This window comes from Pezoporus wallicus, unplaced genomic scaffold (assembly GCF_028554395.1).
Source record: "Pezoporus wallicus isolate ANWC-B61680 ecotype Strahan unplaced genomic scaffold, APGP_CSIRO_Pwel_v1 contig_6217, whole genome shotgun sequence".
NCBI lineage: Eukaryota > Metazoa > Chordata > Aves > Psittaciformes > Psittacidae > Pezoporus > Pezoporus wallicus.
In genome coordinates, this window is record NW_026637336.1 from 2,728,164 (window position 1) to 2,745,117 (window position 16,954).

The 16,954-nt window shown below is 61.3% G+C and overlaps 2 protein-coding genes across 2 annotated transcripts in view; both read left to right on the plus strand.

Moving 5' to 3' along the window:
• Window positions 1-469: 469 nt before the first annotated feature.
• Window positions 470-10,286, plus strand: GDPD2 (glycerophosphodiester phosphodiesterase domain containing 2). The gene is made up of 16 exons (XM_057404963.1): window positions 470-580; window positions 2,657-2,799; window positions 3,831-3,934; window positions 4,008-4,101; window positions 4,335-4,394; window positions 4,665-4,763; window positions 5,130-5,223; window positions 5,660-5,805; window positions 6,258-6,340; window positions 6,871-7,021; window positions 7,487-7,702; window positions 8,463-8,614; window positions 8,954-9,101; window positions 9,297-9,379; window positions 9,835-9,863; window positions 10,152-10,286. The coding sequence occupies exons 2-16, from the start codon at window positions 2,686-2,688 to the stop codon at window positions 10,202-10,204; spliced, it is 1,626 nt and encodes a 541-aa protein (XP_057260946.1). The 5' UTR covers window positions 470-580; window positions 2,657-2,685; the 3' UTR covers window positions 10,205-10,286.
• Window positions 10,287-11,464: 1,178 nt separating this feature from the next.
• Window positions 11,465-16,954, plus strand: part of DLG3 (discs large MAGUK scaffold protein 3) — a 68,603-nt gene continuing 63,113 nt past the window's right edge. The window contains exons 1-2 of the mRNA XM_057404956.1: window positions 11,465-11,557; window positions 13,469-13,600. Of these exons, the coding sequence (XP_057260939.1) occupies window positions 11,542-11,557; window positions 13,469-13,600 (148 nt within the window). The 5' untranslated portion in view covers window positions 11,465-11,541. The remainder of the gene's footprint in view (window positions 11,558-13,468; window positions 13,601-16,954) is intronic.

Genomic DNA, 16,954 nt, shown 5'->3' on the forward strand with positions numbered 1-16,954 from the left:
CACCACCTCTCTGGACAACCTGTGCCAGGATTTTACCACCCTCACTGTAAAAATGATGGAGCATGTCAGTGACATGGGCACGTCCATCCTGCACGCTGGGTCACCAGGGGCTGTGCCTCTGTTGAGACCTGGTAGGTCACAGCAGTGCTGAGCCCCAGGGAGATGGAAGGCATCGTCCCGTCCATCCGCAGAGGTGCCTCCAGGCCCCTGTCTCGGAGCCGTTCATCTGCTGCCTTAGCGGAGCGCGGTGGCGGTGCCTCTGAAGCACTTAGCACGAAACCACTTTTCCCTCCGTGCTCCGGGAGTGCAGCCGCGGTGCGGGACGTGCCTGCCCCAGCCTGCCCCGCACGCACGGGAAGGTCCCCCCGTGACATCCCCCCCCCTTCCCTGCGCTCGGGCTGCCCCCGGGCCCCTTCCCCTCTGTCCCGGGCGCGGGGCCCGCCCCTGCGCGGCGCTGCGGGCGGGACCGGCCCCTCGCGGGCCCCGAGCACACCCAGGCGGGTGTGAGCAGAGCGGGGCCGCCCAGCGCGGAGCCCGGCCCCGCGGCCGCGGGAGCGCAGCGTCGCGGGAGCAGCCGCAGGTACTTTGGTCCCGGGGGAGCAGGGGGGGGTCTGGGCCGGGGGAGCGCGGCTCGAGGGCACTGCTCTGACCGCGCGGCTCTGCCCGTGGGGCCAGGGCACGCTGGGGCTCGGCATCAGCTCCTGCCCGGTGCCGCCCGGCCGGGGCTGGCTCGGCTCCGCAGGGCAAGCGGGTCTTGCCCTTGGGCTCTGGCAGTGCTGTGCCAGCGCCGCTGCGGGGTGCGAGTGCGTGCTGCCGGGCCGGTGGCTACGGCAACGGGTTTGTCACCCCCGCAAGCCCGCTGTGCCCCCACGCTAGGGCCGGGGGGGGGTGTTTTTGGGGGATGCTCCTGACAGAGTCCCAGCACCCCTTGGAGCCAGAGGCCAGAGCAGAAGCTGAGCAGGGTCAGCTGCATGCTTAGCCTAGCTCTGGTTAGGACCTGCACCCTGTACAGGAGTGGTACGCAATAACTGCTGCTGCTGCTGCTGCTGCAGTTCCACTCAGAACTGGGGAGGAGTGTTGGCATTTTCCTCCGAACCCTCCAGGCAGCACCGTGGTCTAGGTTTGTGGCCAGTCCCACGCCACCCCTCTGTCAAACTCCAGTCCTGGCAGCAATAGCCTCTTGAAGCAGCTGAGTGCTGAAGTTCCGCTGGTCCCTACAGCCACTCCTGCTGTACTTTGTACCCTGTGGGAGCCAAGTCAGGCAGGGTTTCCCTGCTCTGCCTGTGTGAGCACTGAGAGCGGGACAAGGCAAATCCCAAGGGATGCTGGCTGAGCCCAGGTGGAAGCGGTGTCCTCTGCTGCTGGTGACAGCGGGGATATTAAACGGCAGCCAGAGCCCCTGGGCATCAGGGAGGGAAACTGCCAGTCCCAGGGCTTCCAGTGCTTGCATTAAGGCTGGCTTCTTCGGTGGGATCACTGAGTAGGTCACAGCTGCTGATCTAGTCCCTAGAAGATGGAGGGGGCAGCAGATGTGGCCACCGCTGTGCTGCTCCCCATCCCCTCACCTTGGCTGCCTGGACCTTATGCTGGCAGCCCCAGAACTCCTCCGCCTCTGCAGAAGCTGACTGGGATGGGGGATCCAGCTCTTGGGCTGGTACCTGGCTGTGCGTGCCCCAGTGACTGCTGCTCTGTGTGGGTTCAGAGAGGAATCTCTGCACCCCAGCCCTGGACACCAGTGTACTAGTGGTATTTGAGAGCGAGGTGCTGCCCTGGGTGCTGCTGTGGAGGAGACCAGGCTGACCTTAGCCAGAGGCAGGGTACAACAGGGCAACTCTGGTGTAGCTGGCAGGGGCTGGGAGGGCCTGGGCTAGCTCTGCTCCCCTTCTCCATGTCCCTGGCTGGGATGGGACATGGCTGTGCTGGGCACACCCTTGTCCCCAGCACTGAGAGGATGTGGTCAGCTGGCTCCCATGGCTGGCTCAGTGGTCACAGTGAAATGAGAGTCTGGCTTAATCCGTGGGGTGATTGATAGTGCTGTGTGGGTGCCTGGCCTGTTGGGGAGGTTGGGATGAGGAGGGGCATCAGCTTCAAAGTAGGGCAAGCGGTATTAAACATGGGGTTTAGATAGAGAGACCTTATGTGGGGCTCCCTGAGTTTTAAGGTCCCTTCCAACCCAAACGATTCCATGATCCTGACTTCCCAGGTTGTCACACGTACCAGTAGGGGCGGGAGGCCCAGACTGTGGCATGGGGCTGTGTGGTCCTTGCAGCTCCTGGGGAGCCTGGGTGCAAGGTTATGTCGAGCTGGACAGCAAGGCCACAGCCCCTGGAGCCTGCGTGGTGCTCCTGGCTCCCGGTGGAGCACTGAACTCCAGTTGGGGAACAGGCTGTGCTCCTGCCAGCGCCGGGCTTGTTCAGGCTCGCTGAGCAAAGGGTCCCAGGGAGCCTGCTGAACAGGCTGGGCCTGAACCCTGTGCTCCCACTGTCCCTGGCAATGTGCCTTGCCTGGGGACACAGCCAGCGGCCCCGCTATGCCACGGGGCTCTGGGGCAGCGCTTCCCGGGGTGCCTGGCCTCAGGGTGCTGCAGTGCCCCATCCCCAGGGGCAGGGGTGGTGTGCTGGGAGGTCTGTGCCAACGCACTGTGTGCATCCCGCAGGATTCCTCTGCCTGGCACAGCCCAGCGCTATGGCAGACCCTCCCGGCTGCGGCCGGCCCTGCGCCACGTGCCTGCTCTGCCTCTACAGCTGCCAGTGGATCACTGCCAAGAAGGAGAAGAGGAAGGGCCTGCGAACCACCAAGGTGATACCATGTGGTGGTGGTGATGCTGAGCTGGGGCTTGCCAGCCCCTCTGCGGGAGGATCAGAGTGCTGCTGGGTGGGGAGCAGCTCTGGCTGGGGGGGCTCCGCCACTGCCACTGGTCCTGCACAGGGCTGAGCCCCAGCAGAGCTGGGGTGCTCCCTGGCACCCTGGGTGTGCAGGAGCAGCGAGGGGTGAGGCGGCTGTGCTGGGTGACGGCAGGGGCACAGCGGTGATGCTGAGCAGTGGCCGTGCCCGCGCTGCCGCAGGGCTCACACGTGCCCGGAGCATGGTGCTCCCTGCGGGCAGGTCCCGGGGTGCCGAGAGCCCGCCGAGGCACGTGGGAGGCACGGCTGCAGGGCTGGGTGTGGGGTGCGGGCAGGGGGTGTCCCTGCCAATTTGTAACTGGGGAGGGGTGAGGCCTGGGATTCTCCAAGGTCTCCAACTCCCATGGGAGCGGCTGTGCCGCTGCTTGTTCTGTCTTGCCTGGAATGTGTGAGCTGGGCTGGGCTGCTGGGTGCCCCACTCAGCACCCCTAGTGCCCCTCACCTCCCCGAGAGCACAGGGCTGGGGGACAGAGACCCTGAAGCTGTGCCCGGCTCCGGCTGGGCACACAGGAGCAGTCTGCAGGTTCCCCACTGCAGTGACAGCTCCGAGGCACAGCACCCTTCTCTTGCAGCCCACAGGTCACCCAGCTGGAAGGGGGCAGAACCCGCCCCTTCTCATGTCCAAAGTCCCAGCCTGCTCCCAGGGGCTGCTGCGCGGCGCAGGAGGCAGTCCTGCCACAGGAACTGTCCTCCCCAGCCTGGCATGGGCAGCTGTTTTGCTTGCTGTAGGAGATGCTGGTCCATCTTCCTGTAGCATGGGTCCAGCTCCTGGGGAGCTCCGTTCCCTCTCCATGGGGCAGCTCAGTGAGCCGGTGCCTGCTGTGCCACCCTGTGGCTGCAGGCTGGGTGCTCCCCAGGGCTCTCAGAACCTAGCTGGCAGCTAGGTGCCCTGGAGGTGTGTGCATAGGTGTCATCTCTGGCTTTCAGTGCGACTGCAGCTGGTTCCTTTTCCTCTTCTGCGTCTTCCTCTTCACACTGGTGTGGCTGTACTTCGCCATCATCATCCTCAATGATTTCCACAACTTCAATGAGTGAGTAGGATCCCATGTCCAGCCTTGCTCCCCATGCCACCCCTGCTCCTCTGACTGTCCCCTTTGCTGACAGGTTCATCTTCAAGCAGAGGAAGTTGTGGCTGGACTGGTCCCTGGTCTTGCTCATAGCCACAGCTGTGCTAATCACCTACTCCGCTGTGCTTCTGGTGAGCCCCACTGGTGGCACTGGGACTGGTGGGGGTATGGGGCTGGGCTGAGCACGGGCTGGCTGCCATGGGGGAGCCCCCAGCATCCAGAGCTGGAGCTGGCTCAGCCTGACCTTGGCCAGCTCCTCTGCCTGTGTCAAGGGGGCAGAGCTCCTGTGGCCGAGTCCTGTGCCCTTAAAGGGCTGAGGTGTGGGGTACAGCCCAGCCCTGACATCTCCTTGCTCTTCTCACAGGTCCTTGCTCTGTGCTTGCAGCTCTGCGGACAGCCCTTGAAGCTACACTGGCTGCACAAGGTGAGAGACTGGGGGTGCAGGGAGCTGTGACCAGCCTATGGGGATGCATACGGCTGCTGTGTCACCAAAGGGTGGCTGTGTGTCTCCGCTCACCTGGACTTAGTGACCCAGCCATCTGTTTCAGATGAGAATATTCCCCTTGCTCAGAGCATGGGGTGCAGAGCTCCTCAAATGGGGGAATTGGGATCTCGGGACTTGCAGGGGCTCAGCTAGGAGCTGGCCTGCAGGATGCTGTGTGCTCCTCTAACTGCCCTGTGCCATGCCCCACAGACCCTGCTGATCCTCACTGCCCTGGTGGTGGCTGCAGCCTTCACAGGGCTGGGAATAAAGTGGGCGGAGGAGTGGAGAAGTGCCCGTACCTCCCTGCAGGTGAGTGCACTCCCCGATACCTGGGACTCCCCCGCGGTACCCAGCCTGTGGGGATGAGCTGAAGGGTGGTGACTGGAGCCCCCAGCATGGCTCTGTGCCATGGGGATTAACTCCCTGCCCTTGATTCTGCTGCCTGGCAAGGCAAGGCACTGCTCCTGCTCTTGTAGTCCTGCCTGCAGCGCTGCAGTCAGGGGGAGGAATGGTGGCTCGATCAGTGGGAACTCTGTTCAGATCCCCCCCAGGAGCCCATTCCCTCCCTGGCACTATGGCTCTTGCAGCGGTGGCAGACCCCTGGCATTAGAGCATGTGGGGTTTGGGGACAGGGGCTGGGCTGCTGCTGGCTGACGCCCTCCTTTGCCTCTGCAGGCAACAGGTCCCTTCCTGCACATTGGAACTGTGGGGGGAATGACACTCCTCGCCTGGCCCCTGGCCAGCTTCATCTACCGTACCCGCAAGACAGGTAATGTCCGTTCCAGGGTCTCCAGCTCCCACCTCACCTGCTGCCCTGCTTCCTGTCACCCAGCTGAGAGGCACTGGTGGCACAGTGGTGCACAGAGAGCGTAGGAGCAGTGGGAAGAGGTCCCCAGCTCTTAGTCTGGTAGTAACACCTACTTCTGGCTGCTGCTTCTCCTGCTCAGTGTTGGGGGTGGTTTCAGCCCTTGCTGAAGGAGGGCTATGGATGGCAGACTGAGTCCTGCAGAAGTGCTGGGCTGGAATGCAAGGACATGTAGTGGGTCAGGAATAAATCTGCAGTGTTCCTGAGGCTGGGGATGCAATGCCTGACCTAGGGGCACCATAAGTTAGTGCCAGGTGAAGCCACCTTGGCTTATTCCTGACAGGCCACAAAACACTTCCTCTGCACCTCGCCCCTCTGTCTTCTCTGTCTCTGCCTGCAGGTCTCAAGGTATTTCTGCTGATTCTGTATTGCATGGTGATGATCGTGCTGTATCTGGCTCCCCTGGGGATCACCTCCCCTTGCATCATGGAGGAGAACCAGCTGCCCCCCAAGCCGGCCCTGGTTGGCCACCGAGGAGCACCCATGGTGAGTGACCAGCACCGGCAGCATCCTGGCACATGGGCAGGGTGGATGGGGCCAGTGAAAGCCAGGCTCTGCCTGGCCGGGGGACACCAGCATCAGACCCTTGCTGCTGCAGGCCTGGTTGAGTGCTGGAGTCCCCGCACCAGCCGGGGCAGCACAGAGTTGGAGATGGATGAGCATGGGGTGAGGAAGGCAGAGCTGTTTGCTGAGTGCTGCTGGACCAGGACCTAGCAACCCTCAGCAGAAAGCCTGGCTATGTGGCGTTGGCTGAGAAGCAGGGACTAGGCAGGCTCTGGCTGTCTGCACCCAGCCTTTTCCATCCTCCGTGTCTCATTGTGGCTGCTCTAGAGTCCAGGCAAGCTGCTGGATGCATCCAGACGGAGCAAGTGCCTGCATCCTTCCCCTTCCTGCCCCTGGCCTCTGCACTAACATTATTTCTACCATTCCTTTTCCAGCTGGCCCCCGAAAACACCCTCATGTCACTGCAGAAGGCGGTGGACTGCAATGTGCAAGTCTTTGAGACAGACATCATGGTGAGGTAAAGAGGCAGCAGGGGCTCAAAGGGAGGAAGGGGCCTGTGTATGCTGGGATGTCACCTCTCATGTGGGGTGTTCCAGAATACGCCTGGAGGTCTGGTACAGCCTGTATCTGGAGCAGCCCTGTTCAAAGGGCTCTGCCATTCCCACCTTGCCAGGATGGGACTGGCTCCAACTTGATGTCCCAATGATCTGGGAGAGGTCCTGGGTTTCTGTCCTTCCCATGCAGGTTGTCTTCCAGGGCATTAGTAGGGAGGTACAGCTTGGAAAACAAACTGTGACTCTAGTTCATCTTATGTAATCCTGTTACAGGGAGAGCTGTTGCAGTGAGCAAGGAATTACTTGGTTCCTGGCTTGGTCTCTAGGTGCTCTGTACCTTCCAGACACTCACCTTTTTGTGTAGAGGACCACAAGTAGGCATAAGGGTGGGGGTTACCATAGCAGGGTAGCTTGGGAGGGGGCAGAAATGCCAGGGCAGGGACAGGAGAAAACAGCTTGCAGCACAGAGCTTCCCTCTTTGCTCCTTTGCCAGTGCTGATGGGGTCCCATTCCTCATGCATGACGAGGAGCTCACCAGGACCACCAACGTGCAGGATGTGTTCCCTGAGAGGGCTGCCCTGAACAGCACCGCCTTCAACTGGACAGACCTGCAGCAGCTGGATGCGGGCAGCTGGTTCCTGGAGGTCAGGATGCTCCTGGGGTGGCTGGTCAGGGGTGGGTGGAGCAGGAGCACTGGTCCTGGCAGACACCTGGACACGGTGCAGAAGCACTTCCATGCCTGCACTAATCCTCTGGGTGCGGTTCTGCCCCAAGCTGGGGTTTGTTCTGACTCCTCAGCTGAGTCACAGAGGAGGCTGGTTTGAGGGGGGATGTCTCGTGTTCGCTCCGTGCTGCACAGCCTGCCTGGGCTTGGAGGCAGCTGGAGCAAAGCTCTTCCCAAAAGGTGACTAACCAACTGCTGAGCTGCTTGAAGTGTGCTGTTAGTGGGGAAAAGGGTAGAGGTGCCCCATGGATGTGCAGGGAAGCATCCCTGTGCCTGTCTGCATGTGGACAGGCCAGGGTGGGGAACTGAGAGCCTGGGATGGGCACCAGTCTGGGAGGTGAAAGCTTGTGGTGGGGCTGCCCGTGACTGACTCTCGCCCTTGCAGCGGAGGCCGTTTCACACCGTGCAGAGTCTCTCTGCTGGCGATCGCTCCTGGGCGACTAAACAGAGGATCCCATCCCTGAAGGAGGTGCTGCAGGCAACCAAGCAGAGCAACCTCTCCATCATGTTCGACCTCCGGCCCGAGAACCACAGTGACTACCAGAGCTTCGTCAATGCCACCCTGGAAGTGATCTTAGAGTCAGGCATCCCACTGCAGCAGGTGAGCTGGCCACAGCCCTGCTGTCACTGAACACCCCTGTCACCCCATACCCACATCTCATATGTGATGAGTGCTGGCCGGCCATGGCATTTTCTAGCTGGGAGAAGTTGCCAGTAATCAGAGGGTTAATGCCCACAGCTTCAGATACCTGAAATACTCTGGTTCCCCAGCACTGGCCACCCTGGCGTGCAAACAGTGACTCAGTCTAGGGAGAGGAGCAAGAGTGCCAGCAGGGGCAGGAAAACAATGCTCAGGCTTCCACTCACCACGCTGGGCCACACCTCTCCCTGCAGCTCTTGGACTCCTGCAGCAACCTCCTGTGTTGCCTTTGCACTTCATCTAACCTCTGCAGCACAGGAGATGTGCTGCCCTGAGGGGATGAGTTAGCACCCAAATGGTGCTTTCCCTTCTTGGCTTTTGGGGAATGGATAGCTGGAGGGGATGCAGCAAAGGCTGTGATGTAGTGTTGGTCCAAGATGCACCCTTGCTGCAGAGTTGGGGACAAAAGGATGTGCTGCTTGATCCATTCAAGGACCCAGAAAGGACATAACTGCTGCAGCTTTCTTAGGCTGGAACTGCTTCCTCCCCTCAGTGGGGTCTTGGCTGAGACAAGCTCTTAGGAGACTGGCCTGGCTGAGATCCTCATGGAGGAGCTGAGCATAGAGATAGGCAGGGAGCAGCTGTCTGTGCAGGCCATTTGTGCCTAAACCAGCTCTCTGGAGCTCCTCTCCTCTGCATGTGCTCTCTGGCTCTTGCCTAGGTCCTCTGGCTGCCGGATGGCTTCCGGGAACAGGTCAAACAGCAAGCCCCAGACATTCAGCAAGTTTACGGACGGAAGAGACTCCAGGATGAGAAGGAGCCGCTGCTGCATGTGAATCTGCCCTACCAGGACATGAGCTCTGAGGAGATCAGGTGAGAGCTCTGTGCCCAGGAGCTGTAGGGTCTGAACACTCTCCCAGCTCTGTCCTAGGGGCTGGCAGAGGTGGGGGCCAGCTCAGGCCAGGTGCTGGGAATGCGTGCTGCAGCCTTACGACAAGCATGCTTTATTAGGCAGGGCTGTTGCAGGGGATGGAGCTGGCTGCAGTCCTCTGCCTTGCCAGCAAATCCACCCCGGGTCTGGCTCTCCAGACAGTTGTTCCATGTGGCTGCAAATGCTGGATCACATCCCAGATATACAGTCCTCTCTGGCTGTACACTGAGTGTGCTGGCACCTTGCTGTCTGCTGCTCTGACCGCGGCTATCCCTATGCAGGCAGTACCATCGGGACAACATCTCTGTCAACCTGTATGTGGTGAACCAGCCCTGGCTCTTCTCAGTGCTGTGGTGCTCTGGGGTGAGCTCTGTCACCACCAACGCCTGCCAGGTGCTGAAGGAGATGAAACGCCCCATCTGGCTGCTTGTAAGTGACCCCTCCATCCTTCACCATGCCCCACAGCCCTGTGCCTCAGGCATCTGGGTCCCTTTTCTGCCCCAGCTCTGGGCAGCCAGCTGCCTGCAGGATGGGTTTTGCTCAGTCCTGTGCTGGCACGGAGCAGAAGGGATGCTGGCACACCACCCCTGGCTGGGGCTTATGGCTTGTCTCGTTTCCTTGCAGCCCAGCAGCACGTACCTCATGATCTGGGTTGTTGTGGACTGCGCTTCCTTCCTCACCATCCTCTGGGCCTTCTTCTTGCTCAAGTACGTTGGATCCCTTTCCCCCCTTGCACGGGCAGCCTTGTTGGGGGAGGCTGTAGCGTGCTCCGGGTGGGTGGTACACACTCAAACATGGTTGTAGCTGCTGCCACCCCTCTCTGAACTGAGATCCTGGGGGGGGCTTCTCCTGTCTGGATAAGTGAGAGAGCAGTGTGGAGGCAGCTTTTACCACCAGGCTGCAGCTAAAACTCTGGTCCGACCCTTCCTCAAGCCACTGGATGCCTTAGTTCACGTTTAGTGAATGCTCTGCACCGCAGGGCTTGGTGGGAGGAGGCTGGGAGACCTTGGCCCTGCTCCTTTAGCAGTGCTGCAGACACAGAGAGCTGATTCTAGTGGAACTCTTTTGTCCTGGGGGGCCCCACAGTCTCCATCTGGGAGCTTGGAGGATGGGCGGGGAGGCCAGCCTGACATGCTAACATCGGTCCTATTCCATCTCCTAGGAAATGCTCACAGAGAAGACGGCCGGCGGGTGAGTGTGCAGGAATGTGAGCAGCCCTCCCTCCCTCCCTCCCAGCCCGGCTGTGCCTCCCGGGCAGGCAGCTTTCTCCAGCTGAACGTGACAGAGTGGTTTGGGATGGCCAGGGGAGGGAAGGGAATCCCAGCCCAGGGAGTCCTGCCCTCAGCAAACAGACCTCTGGGGCAGCACTGGGGAATCCCACATTCCCCGGGACTCCTCAAACCTGCTTTTCAGGCTGCTTTGCCTGGGGCTGCGGGATGGTGCCCAGGATGACAGTTTATTTTCTCTTCATCTCCCCAGAGTCCGAGACAGACGTGCTGCTCACAAAGATCAACAGCTTGATGCAGGAGTGATCCCTCCGGGCTGCTGCGGTGGAGGGCAGCCAGAGCCCTGCACCGCTGCAGGAGGGAGCATCCCTCAGGCCAGCTTCGAGTCTCCTTCCTGAGGCTCCCATCCCCTGTAGCCTTCCTGGCTCCTTTCATGGTGCACAACTGCCCTCAGCTGAAAAGGCCTGGAAGTGGGTCCCCAGTTCCCACGGGCAGGGAGGAACTGGAGTCTTTGCAGGGGTTTGCTGGGGCTGGCTTGCACCTGGGGGCTGAGCACTCATTCAGTGGTGCTAGGGCTGAGACCTCTGCCCTGGCCTTTGGTGGGGGTTTGGGTCACTGTTTGGTGCAGGGGAAGGGCAGGCTCTGCCTGTCATCAGCAGCTCTGCAGAGGTGGTGGATGCCCCATCCCTGGAGACATTCCAGGCCAGGCTGGATGTGGTTCTGGGCAACGTGATCTGGTTGAACGTGTCCCTGCTCATTGCAGGGGGTTGGACTAAATGAGCTTTGAGGGTCCTTCCAACGCGAACCGTTCCATGATGCTAACTCTGCAGCCAGGGGTGGGAAACCTTGTTTGAAGTGCTGCTCCTGGGGCCTGCCCTGCCCCTTAGCTTGAGGAATGGGACAGGGGGGTTGGGGGTGTTTTTTCACTGGCTGCAGGGGAGCTGAGCCCTGCACACCCTTGTGCTGCACACAGGTTCTGCCCCTGCTGCTGCTGCTGGCTTCATGTGTGCACACCAGGGTGTTGGCAGCCCGTGCAGCACTTGGTGCCTGTTGCTGTGTGGGGAAGGGAGCAGAGGCTGGGGCTGGTGGCGGCTGGGGTGGCAGGGCCACAGTCACGGTCCTGTTGCCCCAAGGCTGCGGGGATGGGCAGGGAGGGGAGTGGTGGGGCTCAGGATGCAGCAGGGCCTGGAGCTTGGGAAGGGGTCGGGTCAGTTTTAGTTGTTTGTATTTATGTCAATAAACCGGCCAAGTGCCAGCCAGAGCCCGCGGGGCGACTCCTCCTGTAACTGCCCCCCGCGCCCCGCCTGGCCCCGACGGCACCGGGCGCAGGCGGCGATCCGCGGCACGCCCGTGCCACCTAGTGACAGCCGGGGGAACCGGGCCGGGCCCTGCCGGGGCCGGGAGGCCGAGCGGAGACCGCCGGGCGGAGCCGCCGGGCGCGGAGCGGTGCGGGTGCGGTGCCGTGCGGTGAAGAGCGGCTGTGTCCGGCGGCGGGGGCGCGCTCGGTGCCGGCGCTCCCGGGGCGGTGCCGGCGGGGGGCGGCTCCTCGGGCGGTCCCCCCGGGGCGGGGCGGGGAGGGGCGGGCGGCGGCGGCTCCTCGGGGGCTGGCGCGGAGCGGAGCGGCCGCTGGGCACGGCGGAGCGATGATCCGCAGGGAAGGTAAGGAGCGCCCTGCCCGCCGCGCTCAACAGGTGCTGCCCTGCCCGGGCCGAGCCCCGCGCTCCCGGCCTGCCCTCAGCGCTGCGCCCGGGCGCTGGGAGCCGAGCACCGGGCGCCCCGGCTCCATGCGCTCCCCGGGGGGTGCGGCACGGGGGGTGCTGCGCTTGGGTGCTGCGGGGAGGGCAGGTTGGGGGTGGGCCCCCAGGAAGGGTCTCCTCAAAGTGGGGTTTGCACCTTGAGGCGCGGCGAGGTGCGCCCTGGACACCGGAGGCTGTTCGGGTGCTGAGGAGGGGTCCTCTGGGCTCTCTCCCCTCCTGCAGGCCAGTCCCTGGGTTCGGTGGTCCAGGGCCGGTGCTCAGTGCTCCAGGCGCCTGTCCCCGGGGCTGGTGGCCAGGCTGCTCGTTGTGTGCAGCTTGGGCTGGGATGTTCACACCAGGTTTGCAGTGTGCGTGTCCTGCTGTGGTGGCCCTGGAACTCCACCTGCTCCTTTAGCTTCTGCTGATAAGGACCGGAGTGACCCGGCGAAGATGACTCAATCCTGCTCAGGGGATGCTGGGCAGCGGCTGAAGACGTTGCCCGATCTTGCAGGGAAGGAAGCCCTTAGTGGAAGCACAGGGCTCAGATGTCCGTAAAACCCAATAAACCTGGAGCCTGGGCAAGTCCCTGCTTTTCCTGGAGCCAGCATGGAGCTATTCCCACTTCCCCAGGCTCCTTTCTCTGTTCTGCTCCCATGATGAGCCCATGTGGGCCAGTGTTCCAGACAGGACGCGCTTCCCCTACAGGCCAAGCCGGAGCTGGGTGGGAAGCTGGCTGTGGGAGCTGGGACAGCAGGTCACACACACCGCAGCAGACACAGGCCCCTTGTTTGGTGACCTGAATTCCCTGCTGGGAGCATTGGGATGAGCAGGGTCACCTTTTCTGCATGAGTTCCTGGGTTAAAAGATGAGTCCCCAGCAATGGTGGGACAGCTCCCGCGCCTCCTCACACAGACGCTCTTTGTCTGCAGGCTGCCTGGGTGACAAAGGGAAATAGGCACTGATAGGGCTGGAACAGGCTCAAGGTCCATGGGAGCTCCCAGCCACCCGGGACATGGGTAACATCTGGAGCTGGGCTGGCAGCTCCAGGCATCTGCCCAGAGGAGCATCGGGGTGTCCTGCCACAGACTGATCTCAGCTCCACTCGGTTGGGTCCGAGGTTGTCTCGTAGCTGTGGTGAGCCCAGGCTTTAATGAAAGCACGGCTTCATGGCAGCCCCCAGCTCCCTTCCTGGCCAGCATTCCTCCTTCCCTGACATCGAGGCATCGTGTTCCTTCCCCTGTGTCTCCTGCTGCCCCAAGGCTGCTTCCTGCATAGAGCAGTTCTTACCTTACACCCTCCAGGAACCCAAGTTTTGCCACTCCTATAGCTGAGCTGCTTGCAAGATCTTGTGCTACATCAGGGGGCTGTGCTCAGCTTTCCTGCAGCCATCTGGCCCCGCAGACTGCAATTGGTAGTGTTCATAGCCCTGTGTAACTGGGACGTGTCCAGCTCCTGATCAGCTTCTCTGCCTGGGAGGTGGCTGAGGAACGGCGGCTGCCCAGAGCCACAGGGTTTGGAGATGAATCAAGATGGGTTTAGCCCCTGATTGTCAGGGTTGAGAGAGGCTAGCAGGCAGAACCATCCCCCTTCTGTCCCTGCCCAGCCCTGCCACAGCCCTCACACCTCACAGCAGGATTTGCTCATGTAGGGAAGTGTAAGGAGGTGGTTTTGTGGTTGTCTGGCTCTTAAAAGCCCAGAGCTGGAAGATAGCTTGAGGCACTGTCTAGGTGAGCCCCTTTGCGCTGCTCCAGGGCTGCACTAGAGCCTTCCCTGCTGATGTCTGTCCATCCATCCTCCAGCGTTAAAGCCTTGTTACCCTTGTGTTTCTCTGCAGACACTGAACGGGCAGTGGAAATCCTGAGCAGATACCAAAGCACCCTGCGGTCCCCGGAGGAGCAGGAGCTAAAAGCCTCCATTGGAAAAGTCTCGCACATCTTCCAAAGCGAACTCTTCCAGGCTCTGCTGGGTAAGGCCCTACCTTGCAGTCCCTGGGGCTTTGTGGTCAGATCCTGCATAGGGGCCTGTCTCTGACCAGGCTGAGTGCAAACACAGGGGTGCCTGTAACGCTGGGGAGCTGGGCTGTCCTTCCCCTCCAGAGCATGGGCAGGAGATACCCGGGTCAGGGCTGCAGTCAGGTGGTTGTGGACAAAAAGTAAAGCCTTCTTCAGGCCATGCCTCATCTAACCACCACCCACTGAAGGATGCTACCGGGCAGTGCCTGATCTACGCAGCACCCACTAAAGGGTGCTGCAATGCTGTGAGCACTCTCTGTGCATCGCAGGCATGGTGTATCCACAGCCACCGCGGGCTTCCAGCTCTGCTGCCATACCAAGGACACCCCACCACGGGGCCTTGCTCCTCTCTGCAGCCCTCAACCCCATCACAACCTGCCAGCCCGGAGGGAAACTAAATTTGTCTGTCTTTGAGAGAGAACCCACACGCACCCAGCTCCTTTTGGGGTATCCTGGTCTTTCCTGCACTTAGACCCGCAGGCATTTGGGAGTAACACACAGTGCAAGTGGTTCCATTCCACACAAGAAACCCTTGACAGCAAGGCTCATCCTGGGGCTGGGCACCAGAAAATGCTGGTTTGAGTGTGGCTGTGCCTGTTAGTGCAGAAGTGTTGTGGAGGGCGTGTGTGTCTGCAGAGAGCACATCCTCACACACGCCAGGCAGCACACGCCTGCTGCGCTGGTTTCCCACTCTCCAGCTGTGTGTCCTGGTGTCGCAGCGGCGCTGTGCGAGGGAGTGCCGCTGGGTTGCTGGTGCCCTTCTCGACTGGGTGAACAGGATATGAGTTCCCTTCCTCCGGCTGTGTTTACCTAACGAGGAGTTTGCATTAATTGCTCCTGCCCCCCCCCCGGAGCGTGGGTTTGTGAATTCCTCTGTCCCTGCGTGGACACGGGTGACGCTGTGCTGGCTGCACGTGGTCCCTGTGCCCGCGCACAGCGGGGTCTCTTGGTGTCCACGGTGCAGCCCCGCAGTGACAGCTCTGGGAGGATGTGGAGCGTTTCTGTCTGATTTGCTTTCCCCCTGTTGGCAGAGCTGCTGTGTCTGTGACCTGTGCCCAGGGCCACGGGGCTGGTTTGGAGCTTGTTTGTGGGAGGATTTGCAGCAGAGCCGCGGGTCCGTGTCCCAGTGCAGGGCCTCCCTCTTGCTGCCCCGCACTGTGCCGGATGCTTCCGGCTCTGGAGAGGGCTCAGCCCACAGCCTGTTCTGGTGGAAGGGGTCCCTGCCCGTGGCAGGGGTTGGAGCTGGATGAGCTTTAAGGTCCCTTTCAGTGCAAACCAGGCTGGGATTCTGTGATGCTACGAACATGGGGCTGCCTTTTTTCCACCCCCGAGAAACACAAATGCATGAGCATGGTACAACCCCGTCCCCAGATCGTATGCTCCTGCAGGTAATGCTCTCCTGAGACGTGTTGGCTGGCTTGTGTTTGAGCACTAAAGTGCATCATGCCATAGTAGAGCCACCAGAAGTGCCAATCATAGGGTTTTCCAAGTTAACCTATGTGGAAAATGCCAGGGATAGAGATGGTTTTCCATGGGGTTTTTCGTTCAGAACAAGCTGAATTGTGGACTGTAGAAGCCCCAGTTTGCCCACCTCCAGGGAAGGATCTGCTGGGATGTTCAGATAAAGCCTGTGTGGTGCCCAGGGCTGGATGTATCCATGGCTGTGGACATGTTCATGGCTGTATCCATGACTGTTCACTGTTTCCTGCCAGGCTCCTCTGAGCACAGCCCAGCCCCTTGAACCCTGGTGACCACCACCACCCTGTCCCCGGAGCTGCCCCTGTGCCGGGGTGCACTGATCCTGCCCGGGCGGCTCGGCGCAGCGGCGATGGCTGCGCTGCAGGAGCTGCTCCGCACTGGAATGCGCCAGCCCCAGCTCCGCACAAAAGAAATTCCTTGGCGGTGCAGAGGGAAATGGGCTGTGCTGCTCCCTCCTCCTGGCGCCTCTCTTGCGTCCCAGGCCATGGAGCCAAGCGCGTGACTTGCAGGGAGCAGCCCTGCAAGGGCTCGAGGAGCAGGGGCTGGGGATGCTGCAGCTGGGCTGGGTGGTCCCTGTCCTGCTTCCCCTCTGCCCCATAGAGAGATGCTCGGCCTCCTCCAGTGCTGCTGATGGGGCTCACACCCAGCCCCCTGACCTTTCCTTCCCAGAACCAGGGCTGAAAGAGGCCGTTGTGCCCTGTGCAGCTGGGCAGGGCCTGCGTGCTGCCAGCAGCCCGAAGGGCAGCGCTCCCCTGGGAGCCCTCTGGGGCTGTGCTCCCATCCCATGCCCGAGCAGGGACTGGCGCAGACCCCCCGAGCTCCTGTCGGCTGCTCGGGCTCCCCCCCTCCCTGTGGCTCCTGTGACCCCCGGAAGGGTTCCTCACGCAGAGCCCTGCTGCTCCAGAGGCTGGAGGAGAGGCGGCTGCTGCCAGGGCCGGTGCTGCTGGGATCCCTGCTCATGGCTTCAGCAGCTGCTGCAGGAGTCGGGGTGGGAAACTGGAGTCACCTGAAGGATTCTGGGCCCTGAGGATGGCTCCTCCCGCAAATTAACCAATAGCCAAGGATGGAAACCAGGAGCTTGCTCAAAAGCTCTGCTGTGGCTTTCAATCCTCCCCTGGCAGCATGGGGCTGGTGCGAGGCTGGAGGCTGTGCTTGGGGTGAATGTGGTGACAGAGCTGATGACAGCGCAACACTGGGTAGGAAATGTCATTTTCTGAAGGTGGGTGCATGTGCTGCTGTCATGAGGGTGCTGCTGGCACAAGGGTGCTGCTGTCATGAGGGTGCTGCTGGCACAAGGGTGCTGCCGGCTCGAGGGTGCTGCAGCAGCCCTCAGACGCTGGTGCCACTGAAATATGTAATGACATTTGTTTGACCCCAGGAGGAAGCTGTTGCACAGATTCTGATCTCTCTGAATCTTGGTTACTCTTCCTTGTTCGCTCCAGAGCAGAGCGGCAGTCATGGAACAGAACCTGGGGGTTAGGACAGCACAGCTTCATCTTTAGGCGCCAGTGTTCCCTTCCTGAGGTTTTCCAGGTGGTGCTGCTCTCAGAGTGCACAGGTGGGGCAGACGTGGCTGCAACTTGTGATGCCCACCAGAAGCGAAGGAAATTCTATTTATTGTTCATGCCACTTGCACGTGTCCTAAAATGCCCTCAGGTCACAGCCGTACCCTGAACCTCACCCCCAGTCCTGAAGCTCCTCCCAGCAACGATTCCCTCTCCTGGCAAGCACCTAAAACGGGCTGAGAGTGTCGGAGGTGGGAAGTGGCTGCCTGGGAGCACAAGCTTCCTGCTCCGTAGGCTCCTTGCCAGCTTGGCTGCCCGAGGCTG

Excerpts from the sequence above, each read along its gene's own strand:
- GDPD2 (XM_057404963.1), top strand. The coding sequence starts at position 2,686 with ATGGCAGACCCTCCCGGCTGCGGCCGGCCCTGCGCCACGTGCCTGCTC. Across the intron at positions 4,764-5,129 it reads GTGCCCGTACCTCCCTGCAG|GCAACAGGTCCCTTCCTGCA; the intron begins GTGAGTGCACTC and ends TTGCCTCTGCAG. Across the intron at positions 7,022-7,486 it reads CGGGCAGCTGGTTCCTGGAG|CGGAGGCCGTTTCACACCGT; the intron begins GTCAGGATGCTC and ends TCGCCCTTGCAG.